The sequence below is a fragment of the Cervus elaphus genome, chromosome 24, assembly GCF_910594005.1.
Source record: "Cervus elaphus chromosome 24, mCerEla1.1, whole genome shotgun sequence".
Taxonomy (NCBI): domain Eukaryota; kingdom Metazoa; phylum Chordata; class Mammalia; order Artiodactyla; family Cervidae; genus Cervus; species Cervus elaphus.
Window position 1 is genome coordinate 22,986,937 of NC_057838.1, and position 27,213 is coordinate 23,014,149.

The window sequence follows — 27,213 nt, forward strand, 5'->3', positions numbered from 1 at the left end:
AATTAAATAAATCATGCTCAGGACAAATTTGGCTATTTATTTATAGTCAGTCTGCCACACATGAAGCAATGCTCCTAGTGAGAAGGCGTACGTGAGGTGAAAGTTCCACCTACCGACATCAGGACAGAGAAGGAAGAACAAACCACCCCAGAGTCCCCAGGCGACCAGTCAGCACCTCTCAAAGACTTTGTACAGATCAGGCAGGTTAGCGAGCTGCAGGATGTTCCCATCTTCTGTGAAGTGTTTCGGAGGCAGCAGGTGGGAGCGGAAGGCTTTATAGAGGACGTGCTCCACAGTCCACTTCCAGGGGTTTGCAGAGGAGCCGGGCACTTCACTCTGGAAGAGACAAGGTTGAGTCCACGTCCCAGGGTACGCCGGGCCTGGAGAGTTGTGGGGGCTTACAGTGGGGCTGTGCGACCTCATGCCTGAGAGGTCTCTTTTCCAGGCCAGCCTCGCAGGGATCCTGCGGCCTGAGCACAGCAACGAGAGGGTGAAGAGACTCAGCCGTGGCTCTGTGATGCTTCCCCCCATGGAAGCTGTTTCCATTCGGGGACAGTGCTCACCGTAGCAGCATCTAAAATAATGTCTCCTCCTGACCGTGCTGCCTGAATGGCAGCGGTAGGAAGTACACTCCAAAATCACCACAGGCTCTGGGAGCCTTTGAACACACCCTGAAACTGGAGCACCGCACGTCATCTCAGGACGGGTGTGATCACCCAGGTGGTTCTGTGTATAAAGTGACTCCATGTCCATCTGACACCACAGGCAGACCTTGTTTTATTGCACTTTGCAGACTGTTGTGGTTTTGTTTTTAAACACAAACTGAAGGTTTCTGGAACCCTGCACCAAATCTACTGGTGGCATCTTTGCGACGGCATTTTTAAATGTGGGGACATGTATTGGCTTTAAGACACAATGCTTTAATAAAGCACTTGACAGACAGGACAGTGTAAACGTAACATTTTATATGCACTCGGAAACCCCAAAATTTGTGAACTCGCTTTATTGCAGTGGTCTGAAACAGAACTTGCAAAATGTCTAAGGACTGCCTGTGTTTCAGTCACCTCTCCTCACCCAAACAAAACCTCCAAAATAGCTGTGGATTGAAAAGCGCTGTCATCTGACATGGAAACATGAAGAACCCAGGGCCCTCTCTTAAGAAGAGCTGGGAACCTGACCCACTAAGCCAGGTCCGTCTGGCGTAGCAGTGTCAGAGGCAGAGTGAGGCACAGGCCGCAAGAGACGGGGCGACTGGCCAGGACGTGCCGGCTGCGGCCGCACCTCCTTCCAGGCTCACAGTGGGAGACACTGGCCCGGGCCCTGGAATCCACCTGCTTCTCACTACAGTGGCTTGTCTGTACATCTGACAGTGAGATCACTCTAGGGGTACCTCCCAGTAGCGTTTCAGGAGGAGATAAAATTTTTAAGAGCTGACCACTGTGTTAAAGCTGCTGTGCCTTGGATCGTAGGAGTTCAGAGAGGGGCGGGCTCGTGTGAGCGCCCATCCCAGTTCTGGAGCGCCAGTGTGTATTGCCCTCATACCTGCTGGCCTGAAAGGGTCGACTCTGCAGACACGTACTGCTTCCGGATGGAGTAAAACATCGCACATTCCTTACTGAGGCTTTCAAAACATTCCTTTTCTTCATCCCAGTTCACCTGGTCCAAAGAGAGAATTCAATAAGTCAACATATGTACATGCTTTAAACACATTTCATTTCTAAATGGAGATAACAGACGACTTAAAAAGGACATGTGATTTTTAGGCATGAAAGCTGTAGACTAGAATTGCTGAGTACTGCTAGGGTGGGTGGGGACGAGAGGGGCCTTAGCCTCGTTAGCTTTTCCTCCTCCTCATCACAGACGATGGTGGAGCTGCAAGCCTGCACCCCCATACCCCCAACACTCATCCCCCCACAGGACTGTCAGCAGGACGAGCTCCATCACTTGCCTCAGTGGCCAGTCTGAGGATGAAGACAGGCAGACCCTCCAGCGGGGGCACATAGTTGTCGATCAGAAGGGGTAATCCAACCAGGTTCCCTTCCTAGACAAGGGGGATAAGAAACCATGCTGTTAGACCAATTCCATCTCCCTGGCGCTTGCTCCAGGTCCTGTCCTCAGACTTGCCATTCTGGGCGACCAGGCTGGGGCCTGGGGGCAGCAGAGCCAAATGCTTAGAGAGCCTTCTCTGGGGGTTCTCTTTAGGTCTGCTCACAAACTGAACACAGCAAACCAAGTCCCAGAGGTCAAGGGGGACAAAAACGGCCGTCACCCACCTCATCAATCTCCAGAGAGAAGTAGTCTGCAAGCATCTCAGCCTTCTTTTTCAGAAACTCGACAATGTACTCGGCAAGTCCTTCCTTGGGACCGTCCTCCTCTGTCCAGCCACTCTCGGGACTGTCTAAGGCGAGCATGGCCAGGTCAAAGAGCGGTGCTGGCTCCTAGGAAGGGGCAAAAACATTAGGAGCAAGCATTAACAGGGCTTTCAAACACTGGCTGAATTCCCACAAGACCACAAATCTAGCACTCATTCCTCAATTCCCCCAAAGAAAACACTTGAAAATCTACAAAACAAGGTTGTCCTCCTCACCAATGGCCATTTCAGCAGAGACGGCGTCACCGGCGCACAGACCTGCTGAAGAGCCGAGAAAGGCACAGCCATTGGAAGGCACTCCCTCCCGTGCGGCTCTAAAGACCTCGCTTTCGTATTTCTAGAAACTCACGAGGCCGAGCCTTCATTTCTTCCTACGGCCTTACTAAAGCAAGGGGGGCGGGGGGGCGGGGGGGGAAGTATGTTAAAGCGAAGGACGTTCAGGTAAATCATCTGATTAGGAAGGAGATTGAAATCTATTGTGAAAGGTAAGATCCCTAAGTTTTATTTCTCCCCTTTGAATATTGTTACTGTTGTCATATTAATACATTTTACATGTTATAAACCCACAGTATATTGTTCTTACTTTTTCATAATAACAGAAGAGTCAATTAACAGAAAGACCTAACCATCCTAGATGTTTATGCACTCGGTAACAGAGCTCTACAATACTTGAAGAGTAAAACAGAACAGTGAAGAGAAGCATACACAGTTACATGGAGGCTTCCATATCCTTTTCCCAATAACTGACAGAAAGTCAGTATATACAAGACGTCGGTGTCACCAACAATTTGAGACACCTGCCATTTGTGGGACATTCTACTCAACAAGACCAGAACACAAATTCTTTTCAAATGCACATGGAATATTACCAACACCGATTATACTCTGGGCCATAAAACAAGTCTCAATAAGTGTAGAGGATTCAACTTTGTTCCCTGCAAAAATGGAATCAAATTAGAAATCAATAGCTGATCTCTGAGAAAACTCCAAGTAACCAGAGACTAAATAATATACTTCTAAATAATGTGAGGGTCAAAAAAAATCAAAAGGAAATTTAGAAGTATTCTGAACTGGATGAAAATGAAAACTTATCGAAATGTGTGGGACTGCTAAAGCAGCACTTGGGGAAATTTTACAGCACTTTAAGTAGAAGAAAGGAAATAAAGAGGAGAGCAAGTATCAGTGAAGCTGAAATCAGAAAAACAACAGAAGAATCAATGAAACCAAAGTCAGTTCTTTGGGTCCAGGTTGACAAACCTCAGTCAGACTGATCAAGTTAAAAAGAAGACATAAATTACCAATATTAGGAATGAGAGAGGTCACATCATTACAGATGTACAGACATTAGAAGAATAAAAAAAGATTATGAACAACTTCATGCCAATAAATTTGAAAACCTAAATGGGCAAGTATTTTTAAAGGCCCCTCAAAGCTAACATGAATAGCTCTATATCACTAAAAATTTTACTTAAAAATCTTCCTATAAGGAAATCTCCAGGCCCAGATAGCTTCAACTGATGAATTCTACCAAACATCTAAAGCATAAACAACTGTAAACAAACTCTAAAGCATAAACAAACTGTAAATAAATTCCATCAGAAGATGGAATAACTTTCTCAACTTATTCCATGAAGCCAGTATTTGATACCAAAACCAGACAAAGACAATACCAGAAAACTACAAACCAGTAGGACTTCCCAGGTGCCACTAGTGGTAAAGAATCCACCTTCCAATGCAGGAGACGCAAGAGATGTAGGTTTGATCCCTGGACTGGGAAGATCCCCTAGAGAAGGAAATGGCAACCCACTCCAGTAGTCTTGTCTGGAGAAGCCCATGGACAGAGGAGCCTGGTGGGCTACAGTCCGTGGGGTCACAAAGAATCGGACGCAACTGAGCACTAGACCAAAAACTAGTCTTATGCATGAATACAAATGTTAAGAGTTGTAAACAAATTATGACAAGTCAATCCCAGTAAAATATAAAAAGGGTAATATATCATGTACAAGCAGGGCTTATCCCAGGAATGCAAGACTGGTTTAAAATATGAAAACCAATCAATATAATTCCCTATATTAACAAACTAAAAAAAGGAAAACCATACAATTATCTGAACAGACACAGAGGAAGCATCTGAAAAAACTTCAGCCTCCCTGCCTAAATCAAAACCTGAAGCACACGAGGAACAGAAGGGAACTTCCTCAGCCACCCCGCGGGCCATCTACAAAAACCTGCATACTCATGGTCAAAGGCTGAACGCTTCCCCCAAGACTGAAAATAAGAGTATTTCCATTCTCGCCACTTCTGCTTAGCCTGTACTTAGGTTCTTGCCGGTGCAACCAAGCAAGAGAAAGAAAAGGCATCTGGGTTGGAGAGGAAGGAATAAGACTGTCTTTATTCACAGATGCTATGATCATACACCTAGAAAATTTGCTGGAATCAATAAAAAAGCTACAGCTAATGAGTGAGTTTAACAAGGTTGCAAGACATAATTACCAAAACACTTGTACTTCTATATAATAGCAACAAACTGACAATTTTTTAAAATGCCTTTTACAATAGTATCCAAAAATTGTGACTGTTAAGAAATAAACTGAGAGATTTTTCTCCCCAAATTGATCTATAGTATAGGCTCAACACAATCCCAATAAAAATTCCAGAGGGCTTTTCTGTATGTCAGATGTAAAAAGAAGATACAAACTACATGGATAGCATGATTTTTAATTTTAAATTAAAATTAGGCAATCAATGAGAAGGTTTTGAAAGAAATGGACTAAAATTGTTAGCTGGGGTTGTGTCTGGGTCACAGGCTTTACAAAATGTTTATTTCTGCTTCTATCTCTTAAGTTTTAAGTAGATATGTATTAGTTTCTATAATAATAAACATTTAAGTTGGCTACCAAATGACTGTTCTGCTTTGTATAAAACTATTATAAGGATACTTCCATATGAAACTCATACATAAACTGTTCTAATCACATTTAGAAACACTTATTATACAGCAAATAAGATAAAGGGGCAGGGCTGTTTTCAGAAATGACCAGCTGTTGGTCTCAGAAATGAGAAGCAGGAAGTAGACTTACCGATAACCTCAGAACCCCAAAATTGGCAAAATCATAAATGAGAATCTGGTAGAACAGCTCTTCACTGAAAATAAAAATGAAGTGACTTTAATTTAAGGAAAAGCAGAATATGCTGAGAGCCAGGGGGCAGGGACAAAACAGGAGAGAGAACCCAAGACCTGGTGGGGATGAAGACGCACTGCCTCGCGGCGGCCTCGCCAGCAGCCCTGGGCTCTGCACCACCAGGGAGGCGGCGTCTGCCCGCTCAGAGCATGGAGACCGTCTGCCCCGCCGTCACCGCGCGCTGTCCCCACCTTTCTGGCTGTAAAAGGCTCTGACACCCACTGGTGACAAAGTCACGGAGTTTTTGCTCACTTTTCCCCACTGGCAAAGGATCATATAAGCCATTTCTTTTACCACCCACCATCTAGAAGTGTGGGCTGTACCGGGGGCAGGGGACTCCCCGTGTAGTCGGCAGGGGACAGACCAGGGGGCCGGGGGGGTGGTGTAGGCGGCTGTGTACAATGTACTGAACTACCTGCAGAAACAACTGAAGTAACTGTACTCTACAGTCATGGAAGAGATCTGCACCACACAGGTCTTGTTTAAAGACTTGGCTATCAGCGTAGACAAAGCGCGGCAGCAGGGACACCGCGGTACCCGGAGAGCCGCTGGCTGGTCCCGGGTCAGTCGGCGGGGAGGGAGGGAGCCAAGTCTAAAACCCCTGCTCTCACCCCGGTCACATGCTCGCTGGGAAACTTCACATTTATTAGCAGCTAGGATTCCAGGACTGCCCTAGGTTTGTAATCGTAAAGTGAAAGAACCGAAACAATTGTGATTTGGGATCTTGGAAATCATGCAGTTAGATTTCCTGGCAAAGAAAAAACAAAGGGAGCAGGATCCCCAATAACCGGTAAGAGCTCCCTGGGAGAGCCCATGGCTCCTGAAGACAGACAGTGGCCCTGAGCTGAGCTCACCAAGGGTTTCCGAGCCTAGGAGGAAGGAGTCACCGGCATCCAAGGCCGGGGTGTGCCGGCAGCAAGCTCCCCAGTGGGGCGGCTCTAGCTCAGGGAGGTCACGTGGGTCTGTCTCGTGTGGCCACCCCACTCAGGGCCAAGCGGCACTGCAAGGCCTCAGCAGGACGGAGCCCCACGACGGCCAAGCGACGGTGTCCAGGGGTGGAGGGTGGCAGCGCCGCCCACCTGAACTACCGATTCGAGGTCGTATTTAACAGAGGTTCTAGACTCAACAGGAGCTCATCCGCCAAGACTCCTGGAAACCACCATAAATGTCATCGGACACTTGCTGGGCAAAGGGCGACTGCTGAGTTGGCCCATCCCATGCTCATGGACCCCACTGGCTCCTCGGGGCTAGAATAGGCCTTGGCTCCACCCCAAAGCTGAAAGGAAAGAGGGGTCAGGGCCTCTCACTTTCCCTGCCCTGGAGGCCGCGCTGGCTCGGGCCAAGGCCCACGTGGTCTCCCTCCTCTCACTGTGTGCAGCGGGGTGCCCTGTTAGAAAGGGGGGGAGCGGGTTCTCCCTCAGAATCTCCCAGGTGCTCACCTCTGCCCCCCTCCCCACTACTTGAATTCAATCCGCCCCTGCTCACGGGACCTGGTCCCAGCTTTAAATCCAGTCAGCTGGATTTGAGCAGCTGAGAGCCGGCGTCGCAGAGCAGCCCGCGGCCCCTGCTGTCCACCACACAGGCTGGAACAGCCCCGCCAGCTCCACACTCTCAACACCCGGCTCACAGCAGCCAACCAAACCCAGGGGTCTCACGTCATTTTACCTTCACAAAACCCTGTGAATTAACAGTGATACCCCACTTTTACAGGAGAGAAATCCGAGACTCAGTTATCAGAGTGACTTGGCCGTGGTCACATGAGCGGTAAACGGTTGGGCCTGGGCGAGAACCCGCGCGTGTCTGACTCAGGCTGGGCCCTTCTGACGGTCTCCCTGCTCCCCCCTGCCTCTCCTGCTCTGCCTGCAGACCACCCTCCCAGCAGCTCTGCGCCTCTCGTGTTTGCACCGATTTACCTAAGTCTGGTGGTGTTGAGAAGGTATAACTTGGTCTGATGCTGTGCCAAGGCCCACTGGGGATTCACGCAGCCCACAAAGGAGTGGTTATGCAGCATCTCCCGGAGAGCTGGAAAACAAGACACGGGTCAGGACGGGCCCCCCCAACACCTCCCTGCCCCCCGAGCACCAAGCACCAGAACTAGACGACAGATAAGCAAAGGCGCCCACATGGGAAACTCCTGCTGAAAACACACACGAGGAAGGAGTAAGACAGAATTAATCTTTCACAATGGAACGAGAAATTGCCAAAAGATTACGGAGTACTCAAAGATCACAATCCAATACAAAGCAGGAAGCCAGAGAAGTGACAAGAGCTCTGAAACCCTCTATGAACTAAGACACCGGAGGAACTGCAGGATTCATGGACTTCAGTTTGTGCAGACTATGAAAAGCCTAGGAATGGGGTCAAATGGGGACTGTGACAGGAGGTCACGTGCCCCTTCTGCAGCCAGGATTCACGCTAAGCAGGCTGCCTGAAAAGTCTGTGGAGGTTTTAATTTAAACTGATTCCAGGGCTAACTGTTCCTCCAGGTCCCTCCTAGAATCAAAGGCAAATTCTCTCTGGAGAAATTCATCTTCAATTTAGACTTCAAATAATTCCTCACAGGTAAAGAACCAGGACCTCTGTGGTCAAAACTAGGCACCAAGAATTAGAATCCAGAAGAAATCACACAGTATCTACCAAGTTTTAAAGACTGAAAATTCCAGTAAAGATGATAAAACAGTAAGCATGTACAGTGCACTTAAAAGGTATTAAAACATAGAGTAAGTCACAGACTATCACAATGATCATGGAAAGACAAAATTCATTTCACCTACATGTGGAATCTAGAAAATAATACAAGTGAACTTCTACAAAACAGAAGGACTCAGAAAAAAAATTTATGGTAACCAAAGGGGAAAGCAGATAGGAAGGGATTAATTAGGAGTATGGGATTAACAGATATAAACAAGGACCTAATCTACAGCTCAAGGAGCTATATTCAATATCTTGTGACAACCTAGAACAAAACACAATCTGAAAAAGAACGTGTGTGTAACAATCACTTTGCCATACACCTGAAACTAACAATATTGTAAATCGACTACAGTTCAACTTAAAAAACAGGAAGAAACAACAAACAGAAACAACAAACACTCTACATAAACTTTCAAAAAATAAAGGAAGACAGAGTAATTCCTACAAGACTAGCATAACCCTATCCTAACCCTAAGATGAGAAAACATTATTAAAAAAGGAAAATTTTAGGCCAACATCCTTGTGGGTCACAGATGCAAAAATTCTTAACAAAAAATTAGCATATCAAGCAATATGAAAATAATATAATCAAGAAGAGATTAGGCCAGGAATATAAGGTGATTTAGCATTTGGAAAATCTCACCATATAGACAGAATAAATGAGAAAAAAATAATCATTTTAACAGACACAGAAAGAGTATTTGACAACAACAATTTTTAAATAAAAACTCTCAGAGACTGTCGTAACACTAGCAATCCAGTGGTTAAGACTCCACACTTCCAACGCAGGGGGTGCAGGTTTAATCCCTGGTTGGGGAATTAAGATCCCACAGGCTGTGTGGCACAGTCAAAAAAACACAAAAAATACCCTCGGCAAACTAGGAATAGAAAATAACTTCCTTAATCTGAAAAACCTATCAATGAAAAACCTCCAACTAGCATCATGTTTAATGGTGAAACAGTAAATGCATAATTTCCACAATACAGAAAAAAATAACAACTCCCATGCTCACTCATTCTATTTGACATTGTATTGTGGGTTCTAAACATTGTAGTGAGGCAAGGAAAGCAAACTAAAAATATGAAAGGAAAAACAGTAGAACTTTATCTGGACCCTTGGCAAGGTCATGTGACACAAGGTCTTTTGTATTTTAATATACTAATGGATGAGGGTAAAAATTTCATGGTAAACAATGGGGAAAATGATTCTGACTCAACCTTAAAAATTAAAATCAGAATTTTTAAAAAGTTCATATTAAAAAATGATCAAGGAGATTTCCAAAAAACCAAATAAAATGTCTAAAAATAAAAAATACAAGAATTGAAATTAAAAAAATCAAGATCCAGGTTTCCCTGGTGATCCAGTAGTTGAGAATCCACCTTGCAATGCAACCCAATATGCCAGTTTGATCCCTGGTCCAGGAAGATCCCACGTGGTCCAGGAAGATCCCACATGGTCCAGGAAGATCCCACGTGGTCCAGGAAGATCCCACGTGGTCCAGGAAGATCCCACGTGGTCCAGGAAGATCCCACGTGCCGCAGAGCAACCCAGCCCGTGCACAAGTGCTGAGCTCACGAGCTGCAGCTGCCGCCGGCGTGCTCTGAGCCCGGGCCGTGCAGCAAGAGAAGCCACCGCGAGAAGCCCGCGCCACTCGCTCCCTCTCACCACAGCTACAGAAGGCGCGCGTGCAGCAACAAAGATCCACCACAGCCAAAAAATCAAAAACAAGTCCTAAAACAAAAACCAAGATCAACTGAACAGAGCGGACAAAGCTGGCAAGGCAGTTAAAAGGTAGAACTATCGGGAGCACAGCCTGACGACATGAAAACAAACAGGAAGCTTATGCAGAGCAGAGGAAAATAATACGTAATTAAAATTGCAGAAGCGTTGGGAAACAGGGAGAGACAGTATCTGAAGACTCTCAAGACAAAGTATCAGAGAACGTCCCAAAAGTGATGAATGATACCAAGCCTCGGCTCCAGGAAGCCTGACAAAATCTACACCTGAGATAAACAGAATACCAAAGAAAAGAGACCTTAAAAGCACTCAGAGACAGAGGAGAGATCACCACAAAGTAACAAATTACAGGGCTGACAGGGAATTCCCTGGCAGTCCAATGGTTAGGACTCCACACTTTCATGGCCAAGGATGCCAGTTTAATCCCTAGATCTCCGCAAGCTGCACAGCGAAGCAAAAAAAAAAAAAAGACCGACAAATTTTCAACAATAGTAGGAGCCAACGATTGGTAGACCTTCAATGCACTTAGAGAAAGTAACTGCAACTCTGGAATTTTAAACCCAGCAAAGAAACTTATCAAAATAAAGATGGATTAGACAAAACAAAAAGCTTTCCATCCACGGCCCCACTGAAAGAGGAAGTAGGTCCGTATGCCATGAAAGGTCTGAGGAAAAGAATACTGAGCAAAAAATACTGGATAAATTCAAAAAACAGAGTTAACAATGTAATATGGAAGAATCAGATACATAGAAATTGTGAATATAACGCCATATACCAAAACTAAATCTCAGGTGGACAAGAGATTTACATATAAGCATTTTAGGAGCTAACAAAAGACCATATATTTAATTATCCCAGAGTGAGCAAGAATTCCCTAAATAGATAAAAAGGTCTGTGTGATAAAAAGGACTGTGTGATACAGGAGCCATTCAGGATGGTGGAACACCAGGATGTGAAGCTCACCTCCTTCCGCAGGTACATCAAAGATACATCTAGGTGTGGAGGGACCCTCACAGAGCATCTACTAAATGTTGGCAGAAGACCTCAGACCTCTGCAAGGGCAAGGAAATCGCATGTAACCAAGAAGGACAAAAAGAAAGCAAGCGCAGAATGAGACTGGACCATGCCGCAGGGAGGGAGCTGTGGAGGAGGAAAGGTCCTGCGTGCTGCGAAGTCCCCTCAGCAGCAGGGAGATCGGCCAGGATGGAGGCGGAGCGTCAGAGCCTCAGAGCAGAACATGGCCTGGTCTGTAGCGGTCAGCTCGGACAGGCCTGACCAGAGAGCTCTGCACCCCCGGAGAGCGGGCCTGGGGGAGGACGGGGTGCTGTGTGCACACACCGTGAGGGGCTGCAGCCTGGTGTGACCACACGCGATGGTCTCTGAGGAGGAATCCCGAGCCGCCGCAGAGGCCAGGCACCACTGTGTGGGGGGCGCGCGAGGGGAGCAGAGGCCCCGCCATCACAGCCGTTCTTCCTCGTGAGGCTGCGGGTGGCAGGACAAGCTCCAAGAGCGGGCACTAGTCGCTGCAGGAGCAGTCTCAAGCTGCGGGCTACCCCCTCCCAGCCTCCAGGAGCAGCCATCCGCTACCTCCACTCCCATCACGAAGCTTCTGGGCTGCACATGAGCTACCACTACCACTGAGAAGTCCATCGCCCAGCACCAGCCGCTGCATCTGCACACCCACTGTATCACGGGGAGAGCGCCCAGCACTTGCAGGGCAAAGAGCCAACAGGCGCCCGTACTGAGAACAGCCCTCCCGGGACTTCCCTGGTTGCCCAGTAGTGAAGGCTCAGTACTCCCAATGCAGGGGGCCCGGCTTCAGTCCCTGGTCAGCGAACTAGACCCCACGTGCTACATCCTGCACGCCACAGCTAGGACCCATGCAGCCAAATACATAAAAAATAAAACCAGTCCTCACATTATATTAAACCCACACAAGCTACACAGGGACAGGCCCACATATAGACAGCCCTCCAAGACTACTCCTCCAGCAGTAGGTAACGGTTTCTCCTTGCCCCACATAGCAAGAGGATGAAGGGGCAGAGAAAGCGCTCCCAGTTAAACGATCAAGAGAATTCCCCAGAAAGAACAATGAAACAGACCTAATAGACACTGATTTCAAAATGGAGATAATGAAAATACTCAAGGAATTAAGAAAGGCTATTGACAGAAATCTCCAAGGATCACTGCCTTGTCATGGCAAAAGGGCTTGTGCAAGTCAGTGAAGCTGTGAGCCATGCCGTGTAAGGCCCCCCGAGGCGGCTGGGTCCCAGTGCAGCCTTCTAACGAGACGCGGTCCACTGGAGGAGGGAATGGCGATCCTCTCCATCAGCTCCTCATAGCAAAATTCAGGCTTAAACTAAAAAAGCAGGGAAAACCACCAGGCCAGTCAGGTATGACTTAAATCAAATCCCCTACAAATATACATGGAGGTGACGAACAGAGAATAGATTCAAGGGATTAGACATCGTAAACAGAGCACCTGAAGAACTATGGACAGGGGTCTGTAATACCGTACAGGAAGCAGTGAACTAAACCATCCCAAAGAAATGCAAGAAGGCACAGTGTTATCTGAGGAGGCTTTACAAACGACTGAGAAAAGAAACGAAGCAAAAAGCAAGGGAGAAAGGGAAAAGTACACCCAACTAAACGCAGAGTTCCAGAGAATAGCAAGGGGAGACAGGAAGGCCTTCTCCAATGAACAATGCAAAGAAATAAAGGAAAACAACAGATAGGCTAAGACTAGAGAGCTCTTTGAGAAAACTGGAAATATCAAAGGAATATTTCATCCAAAGATGGGCACAATAAAGGAGAGAAATGGTAAAGATCTAACAGAAGCAGAAGAGATCAAGGAGATGGAAAGAACATACAGAAGAACTGTACAAAAAAGGTCTTAATGACCCTGATAACCATGATGGTGTAGTCTCACTCAGAGCCAGACATCCTGCAGTGTGAAGTCAAGCGGGCCTTAGGAAACATTACTATGAACAAAGCTAGTAGAAGTGATGCAATTCCAGCTGAGCTATTTCAAATCCTAAAAGATGCTGCTATGAAAGTGCTGCGCTCAACATGCCAGCAAATTTGGAAAACTCAGCAGCAGCCACAGGACTGGAGAAGGTTAATCCTCATCCCAATTCCCAAGAAGGGCAGAACTAAACAATGTTCACACCACCAATGGCACTCATCTCCCACGCTAGTAAGGTAATGCTCAAAATCCTCTAAGTTAGCCTTCAGCAGTATGTGAACCGAGAGCGTCCAGATGTACAAGCTGAATTTAGAAAAGGCAGAGGAACGAGAGATGAAATTGCCAAAATTCGCTGGATCATAGAGAAAGCAAGGGAATTCCAGAAAAACATCTACTTCTGCTTCATTGACTACACTGGAGCCTTTGACTGTGTAAATCACAACAAACTGTGGAAAACTCTTAAAGAGATGGTAATACCAGACCATCTTGCCTGTCTCCTGAGAAACCTGTGTGTGGGTCAAGAAGCAACAGTCAGAACCCTGTATGGAACAACTGATTGGTTCAGGATGGAGAAAGGAGTACGGCAAGGCTGTTTGTTTAACTTATACGCAGAGCATGTTATACAAGATGCCAGACTGGATGAGTTACAATCTGGAATCAAGATTGCCCAGAGAAATGCTAACCACCTCAGATGTGCAGATGATACCACTCTAATGGCAGAAAGTGAAGAGGAACTAAAGAACCACTTGATGAGGGTGAAGAAGAGTGAAAAAACCATCTTAAAACTCAATGTTAAAAGAAAACTAAGATTATGGCATCCAGTCCCATCACTTCATGGCAAATAGAAGGGGAAAAGGTGGAAGCACTGACAGATTTCATCTTCCTGGGCTTTAAAATCACTGTGGATGGTGACTGCAGCCATGAAATTAGAAGACAACTGCTTCTTGGCAGGAAAGCTATGACAAACCTAGACAGTGTGTTAAAAAGCAAAGATACCACTTTGCCAACAAGGTCCATATAATCCAGGCTATGATCTCTCCAGTTATCATGTACGCATGTGAGAGCTGGACAATGAAGAAGGTAGAGCAATGAAAAAATGATGCTTTCAAACTGTAGTGCTGGAACAGACTCTTTAGAGTCCCTTGGACTGCAAGGACATCAAGCCAGTTAATCCCAAAGGAAATCAACCCTGAATACTCTTCTGGAAGGGCTGATGCTGATGCTCTAATACTTTGGCCACCTGATGCAAAGAGCTGACTCACTGGAAAAGACTCTGATGCTGGGAAAGATTGAAAGCAGAAGAAAAGGGAACAGAGGATGAGATGGTTGGATGGCAATACTGATTCAACGGACATGAGTTTGCATGTGAAAACTCCAGGAGATGGTGAGGGACAGGGAAGCCTGGCATGCTGCAGTCCATGGATTTGCAAAGAGCTGGACACAACCTGGCGACAGAACAACAACGTCAATCAATAGAAGTGAAGAATATTATAAAAAGGAACTAGAAACTAGAAAGAGGAACCAAGAAAAAGTTAGAAAACTCATTCGCTAAGATGAAAACTGAACTAAAGGCAATGAATCAGTCCAGTTCAGTCGCTCAGTCGTGTCCGACTCTTTGCGACCCCATGAATTGCAGCACACCAGGCCTCCCTGTCCATCACCAACTCCCAGAGTTTACTCAAACCCATGCCCATTGAGTCAGTGATGCCATCCAGCTATCCCATCCTCTGTCGTCCCCTTCTCCTCCTGCCCCCAATCCCTCCCAGCATCAGGGTCTTTTCCAATGAGTCAACTCTTTGCATCAGGTGGCCAAAGCACTGGAGTTTCAGCTTCAGCATCAGTCCTTCCAATGAACACCCAGGACTGATCTCCTTCAGGATGGACTGGTTGTATCTCCTTGCAGTCCAAGGGACTCTCAAGAGTCTTCTCCAACACCACAGTTCAAAAGCATCAATTCTTCGGCACTCAGCTTTCTTCACAGTCCAACTCTCACATCCATACATGACCACTGGAAAAACCATAGCTTTGACCAGACGGACTTTGTTGGCAAAGTAATGTCTCTGCTTTTAAATATGCTATTTAGGTTGGTCATAACTTTCCTTCCAAGGAGTAAGCGTCTTTTAATTTCATGGCTGCAATCACCATCTGCAGTGATTTTGGAGCCCAAAAAAATGAAGTCTGACACTGTTTCCACTGTCTCCCCATCTATTTCCCATGAGGTGATGGGACCAGATGCCATGATCTTAGTTTTCTGAATGTTGAGCTTTAAGCCAGCTTTTTCACTCTCCTCCTTCACTTTCATCAAGAGGCTCTTTAGTTCCTCTTCACTTTCTGCCATAAGGGTGGTGTCATCTGCATATCTGAGGTTACTGATATTTCTCCCAGCAATCTTGATTCCATCTTGTGCTTCATCCAGCCCAGAGTTTCTCATGATGTACTCTGCATATAAGTTAAATAAGCAGGGTGACAATATACAGGCTTGACATACTCCTTTTCCTATTTGGAACCAGTCTGTTGCTCCATGTCCAGTTCTAACTGTTGCTTCCTGACCTGCATACAAGTTTCTCAAGAGGCAGGTCAGGTGGTCTGGTATTCCCATCTCTTTCAGAATTTTCCACAGTTTATTGTGATCCACACAGTCGAAGGCTTTGGCATAGTCAATAAAGCAGAAATAGATGTTGTTCTGGAACTCTCTTGCTTTTTCGATGATCCAGCAGATATTGGCAATTTGATTTCCCGCCATGTTGTTGTGCTAGTCATTGCCTTTTCCCAAAGAATGCTCAAACTACCGCACAATTGCACTCATCTCACGTGCTAGTAAAGTAATGCTCAAAATTCTCCAAGCCAGGCTTCAGCAATATGTGAACTGGGAACTTCCAGATGTTCAAGCTTGTTTTAGAAAAGGCAGAGGAACCATTTATTTAAATGGTTTAATTTAATTTAAATGGTTTAATTAAATTTAAACTATTTAAAGGCAATGAATAGCACAATAAATAATGCAGAAGAATGAATAGGTGACCTGGAAGATTGGAATAATGGAAATTACCCACTCAGGACAGCAGACAGAAAGCCAAATTTTAAAAGAAAATGAAAGCAATGTAAGACACCTAGTAGGTTCTAGTGCATGCATGCTCAGTCGTGTCTGACTCTCCTGTGACCCCATGGGCTGCAGCCCACCAGGCGTCTCTGTCCACGCAATTTTCCTGGCAAGAATACTGGAGCTTGCCATTTCCTATTCCAGGAGATCTTTCCAACCTAAGGATCAGACCCGCGACTCTTGCATCTCCTGCACTGGCAGGGGGATTCTTTACCACTGGCACAACCTAGGAAGCCCATAAGAAACCAATGGGATAATAAAAGGCATGCCAAGCTATGTATAATAGGGGAAGAAGCCCCTTTCCAGAAGGGGAAGAAAGAGAAAAGGAGATTGAAAATGTTTTTGAAGAAATTATGGCTGAAAATTTCCCAAAGCTAAAGAAGGAAACATATTCAGGTAAGGAAGCACAGAAGCTCTCAAACAAGGTAAACTTAAGACATACTATTTGGAAAATGGCAAAGGTTAAAAACAAAGATTACAAAGGTAGAAAGAGAAAGCCAAAGGCAGCAAGGACCCCGATAAGGCTAGCAGCTGATTTCTGAGAGCTGCAGCCAGAAAAGTTGCAGGCCAGAAGGGAATGGCAAGATATACTCAAAGTCTTGAAAGGGAAAAATCTGCAACCTAAGACACTCTACCCAACAGAATTATCATTTAGACTAGGAAAGACAATTTCTCAGACAACCAGAAAGTAAAAGAATATAGCAATGTTACATATATCCTGAAAGAAATATTGAAAGTGTTAGTCGTTCAGTCATGTCTGACTCTGTGCAACACCATGGACTGTAGCCCGCCAAGCTCCTCTGTCTGTGGGATTCTCCAGGCAGGAATACTGGAGAAAGTTGCTATTCCCTTCTCCAAGGGATCTCCCTGACCCAGGAATCGAGCCCAGGTCTCCTGTACTGCAGGCAGACTCTTTACCATCTGAGCCCTACTGGGGAAGCCCAAAATATAGAAAGGTCTTCTCTAAATAGAAAAGTAAGAATATACAGAAAATAGAAATTCACAATTGAAAAGCAAATCCCTAAATAAGCCAGTATATAGATTAGAAACAAAAAAATAAAACACCATCTGTGAAAGTCATGAGATACGCCTGGGACCTGGGACCCTTTGCTGCAGTGTTGCAAAGCCTGGCCCTGGACACACCTCTCCTCAAGCTACAAAATACTGGGACTAAAAACAATCCTGTGCATGTACAGTTGAGGCAAATTTGGGACCAAAAGATACAAAAAAGGCAAAAAAAAAAAAAAAAAGATGCCATTTCTGAAGAGCCAAGAACAAAACCCGGGTGTCACAAGCAAAAGCAGGCGCTGTGCAGGCCCCCACTGCACTCACCACCACCAGAGAGGTGGGCAAACCACCTAAGCCACCCCCGCCACTGACCCCTGACACACCCCTACCCTCACCCCATAGAAGGAACAAGCTCGTCCCCCACTTGGGGAGCAAGTGCGCAAGGGAACGTGTTATTTGTTTTCACTCACTTCTGCAGCCAGCGCAAAAGCCTGAATAAAGCCTTATACCTGAATTTCTTGTATGGCCTTCAGTCAGTTTCCACTAATTAAGGAAGGCCAAGAACCCTGGTCAGTATCAATAATTACCACTGTGAAAACACCAAAAGGATGAGCATAAGGATGCAAAAAAAAGGACATCAAAATCATACAATGTGAGGGAGCAAAGAAAATGTATATATATTTGTTCACTTCCTAGAACATGTTTGAGCCTGTATGACTCCCAGCCTAAGGCAAGCAGATATAGGATGCAGCTAACAAACTTGAAAAGCATGATAACCACAAATGAAAAACACACAACAGACTCACAAACCAAGAAGGGAACACAAGCATAATACAGAAGAAAACCATCAAACCACAACAGGAAAAACAAAAAAAGGGGGGAAAGACAAAGAAATACAAAACCAACTGGGAAAACAAGGTTAAAATGGCAATAAATACGTATCTATCAATAATTCCCTTAAAGGTTGATAGACTAAAGGCTCTAATCAAAAGAGACAGAGTGGCAGATTTGATTAAAAAACTAGAGCCTACAACAGGCTGCCTGTAAGAGACCCACTTTGGGGCAAAGGACACCCAGAGATTGAAAGTGAGTGGGGAGCGCCCAAGGGAACCTGTCTTGTGTCCCTCTGACCCCCGCTGCAGCAGGGGCCCAAGAAGCCTTGCCTGAATGTTTCATCTGGCCTCTGATCAAGGAGGCCAAGAAGCTGGTTGGCAACATATTTTGCAGTGCCCAACATGGGGCCTGTCCCCTTCTGGGGAGAGGACCTGGGCCCCTCTGGGACCATGGAATGCAGCTGCCCATGGGTGACAAGCGGCCACCTGAACCCTTCGTTTCAGCACCACCGCGTTTGAAGGCTGCTTTCCTGGCCCTCGGGGCCTCAATGCCTCACTCAGGCAACGCCTCCCCCTCCCCTTTGTCCTTTCCCTCTCCTGAAATTTCTCTCTCTCTGTCCTACCCTCCCAAGAGTGGACATCGGGCAGCTACAGCATCCCTCCTCTCAGCCTGTGAGACTGCTCCTTCTGGCGGGTGACGGGCAGAGGTGGAGCAGCTCACTTCACACCGCACAGACCCCGGTCCAGAGGGCTCCCCCAGGAGACTCACGAGAGTCACAGAGGTTCCACCCTCAGGTCGTGTAGTGGCTGCAAGTCTGACTGTCCCAATATTCTCACCTTTATTTCCTGCCACCAAGAGACGCCCTGCTGGGGACAGGATGAAGTGGCAGACTGCTATATACTATACACTATATATACTATATACTGCGCGGTCAGAGTCCCACCTTTGGGTCGCAGTCCCACAGACAAACAACTGGCTGGTTTCTGGGCAGATCGTCGGGTGGGCAGTGGACAGGGGGCTCCCTCCTTCACTGGCCCTTCCCGGAAAAGTGCTGGTTGGTGCCTGAACAGACGCCGGCAGGGGGCGGGTACAAACAGCACTCTCTCTGTTTTCCAGTCTTTCTGTGCCCCCTCCCCTTACCTCTTCCTCAGTCCTCACCCCTACACTACGGCCCCTTTATCTGAAAGCTTTCGGTGTCTTTAGGTTTTGTGACTGCTGTCTTTGTGGCAGTTTTGTCCAGCTGTTCCTGCAAGTCTCTGGGACACCGCGGGCACGGTGGAGCACTTAAGCCTTGAAATACAAACATAGACCACACGGCCTGAGACGGCAGCCCTGGGGTACTTGGAGGGATTTTAAAGAACAGGAAGAAAAGACAGGAGCCTGCATTTCCCCTCCTGCCTGAGCTGGAGCAGCCTGCATCTCTCCTCGCCCTCTGCAATGTAACTGCTCTGTCTGTGCTCTCAGCAAGTACTTGATTGATCTGTAGACCCTAGACTGAGGGGAAAAAAGGAGAGGTGCGTTTTAAATTCAAGCGGGGAAACTATGAGATCTCTGGTTCTATAGAAATTGGCTTGTCTGGCTTAAACCTGTGTGCTTAATCAATACCAACCTGTCTTTAGAGACACCGAGGTTAAGTATAACACTTTCACTGTACCGAGGGTTACCAGAAGTCAGTAAGTGCACAGTGTTTCTGTTATAAAATCTGTCAACATGGAAAACAACCTGATATGATGAAATTTTGAAGTAAAGGTAACTGGAATAAGAACTTTTTGGTAAATCCCACAGGACTAATCATGTTTTGAAAACTTTCATCTAAAGCAGTCCCTCCAAGTTTTGGTAAGTTTAAAAATAAGTTAAACGATAGGAACTAACTGAATATCCAGACAATTTCAAATAAGATAAAATACTGGAACACTAATTGCTAAAAGGTCTAAGTTTATCTACTTTCATCTGGTGCTGCTGCTGCTGCTAAGTCACTTCAGTCGTTCATCTTCTGAGAGAGAAACTAAAGATGTACGGTGCTACCTTGAAATGTTTTCTACCAATTTATGGACTGGCAAACCACTTCAGTATTCTTGTCTTGAGAACCCCATGAACAGTATGAAAAGGCAAAAAGATGACACTGAAAGATGAACTCCCGAGGTTGCTGGTGTCCACTACTGGGGAAGAGCGGAGAAATAGCTACAGAAAGAACGAAGAGACTGAGCCAGAGGGGAACAATGTCCAGCTGTGGACGTGTCTGGTGGTGAAAGTAAATCCCGATGCTGCAAAGAACAATACAACAATACAACACCTGTAATGTTAGGTCCATGAATCAAGATAAATTAGAAGTGGTCAACAGGAGATGGCAGGAGTGAACATCGACATGTTAGGAATCAGTGAACTAAAATGGACAGGAAAGGGCGAATGTAATTCAGATGACCATTATATCTACTACTATGGCCAAGAATCCCTTTGAAGGAATGGAAAGTGAAAGTGAAAGTCGCTCAGTCATGTCGGACTCTCTGTGACCCCATGGACTATACAGTCCAGGGAATTCTCCAGGCCAGAATACTGAAGTGAGTAGCCATTCTCTTCTTCAGGGCATCTTACCAACCTAGGGATTGAACCCAGGTCTCCCATATTGCAGGCAGATTCTTTACCATCTGAGCTAAGCCTAGAAGGAATGGAGTAGCCCTCATAGTCAACACAAGAGTCTGAAATGCAGTACTTGGTTGCAATCTCAAAAATGACAGAATGATCTTGGTTCACTTCTAAGGCAAACCATTCAACATCACAACAATCCAACTCTATGCCCTAACCACTAATGCTGAAGAAGTTAAAGCTGAATTATTCTATGAAGACCTACAAAACATCCTAGAACTAATACCAAAAGAAGATATCCTTTTCGTCATATGCGACTGGAATGCAAAAGTAGGACATCAAAAGATACCTGGAATAACAGTCAAGTTTGGCCTTGGATACAGAATGAAGCAGGGCAAAGGCTAACACAGTTTTGTCAAGAAAACGCACTGGTCATAGCAAACACCCTGTTCCAACAACACAAGAGATGACTCTACACACGGACATCACCAGATGGCAAATACCAAAGTCAGACTGATTATATTCTTTGCAGCTGAAGATGAAGCTCTATCCAGTCAGCAAAAACAAGACCTGGTGCAGACTGTAGCTCAGATCATGAGCTCCTTATTGCAAAATTCCAGCTAAAACTGAATAAAAGCAGGGAAAATCACTAGGCTATTCAGGTATGACTAAATCAAATCCCTTATGATTATTCAGTGAAGGTGACAAGTAGATTCAAGGGACTAGATCTGGTAGAGAGAGTGCCTGAAGAACTACGGACAGAGGTTCATAACATTGTACAGGAGGTGGTGACCAAAACCATCCAAAAGAAAAAGAGATGGAAGAAGGCTAAGTGGCTGTCAGAGGAGGCCTTACAGAAAGCTGAGAAAAGAAGAAAAATGAAAGGGAAAGGAGAAAGGGAAAGATAATACCCAACTGAATGCAGAGTTGCAGAGAACAGCAAGGAAAGATAAGAAAGCCTTCTTAAGTAAACAATGCAAACAAACAGAGGAAAACAACAGAATGGGAAAGACTAGAGATCTCTTTAAGAAAACTGGAGATATCAAGAGAATATTTCATACAAAGATAGGCACAATTAAGGATAAAAAAAGCAAGGACCTAACAGAAGCAGAAGAGATTAAGAAGCGGTGGCAAGAATACACAAAAGAACTGTACAAAAAAGATCTTCATGACCCAGATAACCACGATGGTGTGACCACTCACCTAGAGCCAGACATCCTGGAGTATGAAGTCAAGTGGGCCTTAGGAGACATTACCACAAACAAAGCTAGTGGAGGTGATGGAATTCCAACTGAGCTATTTCATATCCTAAAAGATGCTGCTGCCAAAGTGTTGCACTCAGTATGCCAGCAAATTTGGGAAACTCAGCAGTAGCTACAGGACTGGAAAAGGTCAGTGTTAATTCCAATCCCAAAGAAAGGCAATGCCAAAGAATGCTCAAATTACCATACAGTTACACTTATTTCATATGCCAGCAAGATTATGCTCAAAATCCTTCAAGCTAGGCTTCAACAGCAGGTGAACTGCAAACTTCCAGATGTACAAGCTGGGTTTAGAAAAGGCAGAAGACCCAGAGATCAAATTACCAACAACCACTGGATCACAGAAAAAGCAAGAGAATTCCAGAAAAACATCTGCTTCATTGACTATGCTAAAGCCTTTGACTATGTGGATCACAATCAACTGTGGAATATTCTTCAAGAGATGGGAATACCAGACCACATCGCCTGCCTCCTGAGAAACCTGTATGCAAGTCAAGAAACATCAGTTAGAACTGCACATGGAACAACAGAGTAGTTCAAAATTGGGAAAGGAGTACATCAAGGCTGTATATTGTCACTCTGCTTATTTAACTTATATGCAAAGTACATCATGCGAAACGCCAGGCTGGATGAATCATAAAGTGGAATCAAGATTGCCGAGAGAAATATCAACAACCTCAGATATGCATATGATACCACTTTAATGGAAGAAAGTGAAGAGAAGTCTCTTGATGAGGGTGAAAGAAGAGAGTGAAAAAACTGGCTTAAAACTCAACATTCAAAAAACAAAGATCATGGCATCCAGTCTATCACTGCATGGCATATAGACGGGGACAATGTGAAAACAGTGTCATATTTCATTTTCTTGGGCTCCAAAATCAATGCAGACAGTGACTGCAGCCACGAAATTAAAAGACACTTGCTCCTTGGAAGAATAGTTATGACAAACCTAGACAGTGTATTAAAAAGCAGAGACATCACCTTGCCAACAAAGGTCCATATAGTTAAAGCTATGGTTTTTCCAATAGTCATGTATTCATGTGTGGATGTGAGAGTCGAACCATAAAGAAAGCTGAGTGCTAAAGAACTGACGCTTTCAAATTGTGGTGCTGGAAAAGACTCTTTGAAGTCCCTTGAACAGCAAGGAGACCAAACCAGTCAATCGTAAAGGAAATCAACCCCAAATACTCATTGGAAGGACTGATGCTGAGGCTGAAGTTCCAATACTTGGGCCACCTGATGCAAAGAGCTGACTCCCTGGAAAACACCACTTGATGCTAGGAAAGGTTGAGGGCAGGAGGAGAAGTGGACAATAGAGGCTGATGGATGGTTGGATGCCATCCCTGACTCGATGGACTTGAGTCTGAGCAAACTCTGGGAGACACTGAAGGACAGGGATGCCAGAGTGCTGCAGTCCATGGGGTCACAGAGTCGACACTACTCAGTGACCGGACAGCAACAAGGGAATGCCAATGTAAGCGACAGTGCACGGTTGCTTAAGGAAAGCAGGAGGTGTGGATTCAGAAAAGGGAGTCTGGGGCATGGAAACGTATTTTGTTTAAGAGAAACAAGATGCTTTTGTCCTGGAGTTGGCTCTCTGAATGGGAAGAGAACAAGGGACAACGTACAGCTATAGAAAGTGGCAGGTGATTTGCAGAAGAGGAGCAGTGAGAAAAGAATTTTGTATGTGGTCAGGATTTTCTAAGGTTGGATTAAACTTAACTAGGCAAATGGATTTTATTAAGAGCAGACTGGTGCAGGACTGGACTGGCCTCTCTCACAAGAGAACAAAAGCTGTCCTGGATGCTCTTTTGATAACAGATCGTGTCAGTGCCTTTAAGGTCTACATCGACCTTTATTTTTTCCCACCTTAGTTCAAGGAGTAAGGATTGTTTCACAGAAACCTATGATCCTATCTGCCTGGGTGTTTTAAATCTTTTTGACAGAATTTTCAAATATCAAATTCTAATGGAAACTCTCCTGACTTCCAGTTAACTTTGGGGTGCTTTAAGGGGCCCCTGGAGGACATCCCAAAGAGAGATCTTAAAGTAACTGGGTTAATCTGCAAGGAGAAGTTTGCTAGGTTCTCAGAGAACCCTGACAAGTTTAGCGGTAAATTTGTCAGGCTGGGGTTGGCATTCTCTCTGACACAGCAGGCATCAGGGTTATTCTGGCCCACTGCTGCACCCCAGATGAAAAGGAGGATATACTGACAAAGGCCAGGGAAATAGCAGATGGCCTACTGGCCACCAATCCACACCACCAAACTCATCAGGTGGGGGAGTGGGGTGCAGAGGTGGGCGCAGGTATGTAACCCCAGAACATGACCCATAATCCAACTATGACAATCATGTAAGGCCGCTAGGATGAGACATTACATTACTTGTCTATCAGAAGGAACTAAAAGGTGTGCCAAAGCCTGTAAATTATTATAAGGTCTGAGAGGTTACACGGGACAAAGATGAAAATCCAGCAGTCCTCCTGAACCAGTGACGGAGACACTCAGGAAGGACACCAATACAGAGCCTGAGTCTTAAGGGAGACACTACTGGCCATGCATTTTATCACTCAGGCTACTCCTGATATCCAGAGAAAATGACAAAAACTTGAGGCTGGGCCCAAACCCCACTGTAAAGGTCTATAACAGCCGAGACTTAACAGAGGAGGCCAACCAAGATAAGAGGCTAATACAGAAAACACAGCTTTTGGCGGCTCTGACTCACCCACCACCTCCAGGGAACCATGGAGGGCAGAGAAGGCTGGACACACCACCAAGAAACCACCTGGGCCTGAGCCAGTAATGCCTTTTGTCAGGAAGCGGGGCACTGGGAGGGGGGCTGTCCTGAGCACCCTCCTGTGGGACACCAGAGGGGTGACCCTGACTGGCCCCAGTTCCCTGTGAGCAATCTCCACACCCCAAGTGACAGGCTCAGGTGCCTGGCCGGTTCCACGTCCCACTTGATCCATCCTCATTACTCCAGAGAGCCTCGGGTCATCTTCGATGTGGCAGGTAAGAAAACAGAGCTTCCTGTGGACAGTGGAGATACCTGCTCTGTTCTGACTTGGCCAACTAGAGGTAAGGTGATTTACATCTCCCCCTTGCCTGCAGAGTCGGGTCTATTGTTACTACTCACTCCTTTCTGTACATGCCAGAATGCCCAGTCCCCCTACTCGGCTGAGATCTGCTACATAATCTTAGAACAGGATGAAGTCCAAGGAGGTAAAGAATCCAAATAGAGAATGCATATGTGAGCAACCCCAGATGACCCACCTGGTGGGCATCAAAATATCCCCCATAACATCCTTCAAGAAATTTGAGAACAAGTAGATCCTGTAGTCTGGGATACCCTCAATGCCAGGAAGGACAAAATGTGCTCCCCCAATAAAAAATAAGATTTAAGGCCTGAGGAAAACACCCCTGGAAGAGACAATATCCTCTGAAGCCTGAGGCCCTGAGGGGAATCCAACTACTGCTCAGCAAATTCCTAAAACATGACTCATCAGATCCTGCCAATCCCCCTGCAACATCCCAATCCTTCCTGTCCAGATGCCTACCAGGCAGTATCAGTTGGTGCAAGACTCAGCAGTAGTGAATGAGGCGGTCATCCCTATTTACCGACTGGTGCCAAACCCACACACAACCTCCTCACCCAACTGCAAGGGAACACCCAGTGTTTCTGTTTGGGACCTCAAAGATGCATTTTTCTGGATTCCCCAACATCCAGATTCTCAATACCTTTTTGCCTTTGAATGGAGGGACCCTGACACCCTGGGGGCTAACCAATATACCTGGATAGTGCTTCCCCAGGATCTTCAGGACGGCCTCCATCTTTTTGGAAATGCATTAGCAAGGGAAAAAAGGGAACTGAGCCTTGAGGAGAGAGCTCTGCTACAGTCTGTTGACTACACTGATAAGCAGTGATTCAGATCAAAATACCGATAGGGCCCTAAATTTTCTGGCAAAAAGTGGATATAAAGTCTCTCCAACCAAGGCTCAGATTTCACAGCAGCGAGTTTAATATTTAGGATTTGTTTTGACCCGAGGGGCAAACAAACCCTGGCCATAGATCAAACAGCAATTAGTGCATACCATCTCCAACCACCAAGAAACAACTCCAAGGCTTTCTCGGGACAGCTGGGTTCTGTCATATCTGGGTTCTAAATGACAGCCATATAGCTAACCCCGATATGAGGCTCTAAAGGGAGGAGAAAGGAACCCCTCCAACAGAATAAGGACCATCAGTGAACTAAAGGGCCTCTGGGACGCTGAGCACCGAGCTGAGCAGAGCACCAGCAGCGGGGCTCGCACATGCGGAAAGGCCCTTTACCCTGTACGTGCATGAAGGGGTCGTGACTAGCCACAAGGAGTCCTGAGCCAAAAGCGGGGACTGGATCAGAGACCAGTGGCTTACTTTTCAAAACAAATGCACTCGGCGGCCCTGGGATGGCCGAGCTGGCTGTGGGCAGTAGCAGCCCTGCTTGTTAATGAGGTATCCAAGCTCACCCTGCAACAACACTTAGGTGTATTAACCCCTCATCAGGTACAATCTGTGCTGGAAGTCAAAGGACATCATTGGCTGACCGGAAGAAAGTTAACAAGGTATCAGACTCTTCTAACAAACATCCTGGACATTACCTTCAAGGTGTGCCAAACCCTGAACCCAGCAACTCTGCTTCCAGTGGTCAAGAGTGGAGAGTTAATGCATCAGTGTATGCGCACGTGCTCAGTCGTGTCCGACTCTTTACAACCCCATGGACTGCAGCCCGCCAGGCTCCCCTGTCCGTGGAATTCTCCAGGCAAGAACAGTGGAGTGGGTTGCCATTACCTTCTCCAGGGGATCTTCCCCACCCAGGTATCGAACCCAGGTCTCCTGAATTGCAGGCAGATTTCTTACCGTCTGAGCCACCAGGGCAGCTAAATCCAGGCAGACTCTAATCCAGAAAGATACACAGCACCCTTATGTTCACTGCAGCACAATTTACAACAGCCAAGACATGTAAGCAAATGTCTATCCACAAATGAATGGATACAGAAGACACATAAAATGGACTACTACTCAGCCATACAAAAGAATGACGTAATGCCATTTGCAGCAGCATGGGTGCAACCAGAAATCATCACACTCAGTGAAGTAAGCTGGAAAGAGAAAGACAAATGACTCACGGTATTACTTACACGCGGGAGCTGAAATGTGCCACAAATGAACCCACCTGTGAAACAGTCACGAATACAGAGAACAGACTCGTGATCACCAAGACGAGGGGGTGAGGGGAGGGACGGAGTGACAGGTTGAGGTGAGTAAACATAAACTCTTATATACAGAATGGATAAACACCACAGTCCTGTGCACAGAACAGGGAACTATATTCAGTACTTTATGACAAACCACAAGGGAAAAGAAGACTAAAAAAGAATGAACACGTGTATGTGACTGAATCACTTTGCTGCACAGCAGAAATCAGCACGACACTGTCAATC

The 27,213-nt window shown here is 45.9% G+C and overlaps 1 protein-coding gene across 2 annotated transcripts in view; it reads right to left on the reverse strand.

The window, feature by feature from the left end:
• Positions 1 to 17: 17 nt before the first annotated feature.
• Positions 18 to 27,213, reverse strand: part of MLH1 (mutL homolog 1) — an 83,570-nt gene continuing 56,374 nt past the window's right edge. Inside the window, exons 14-19 of one of the 2 annotated variants that reach the window (XM_043885724.1) lie at positions 7,467 to 7,575; positions 5,452 to 5,515; positions 2,274 to 2,438; positions 1,949 to 2,041; positions 1,543 to 1,656; positions 18 to 336 (exon numbers count right to left, since the gene is read on the reverse strand). In XM_043885724.1, the coding sequence (XP_043741659.1) occupies positions 169 to 336; positions 1,543 to 1,656; positions 1,949 to 2,041; positions 2,274 to 2,438; positions 5,452 to 5,515; positions 7,467 to 7,575 (713 nt within the window). In that variant the 3' untranslated portion in view covers positions 18 to 168. The other variant, XM_043885725.1, reaches the window with a different exon arrangement.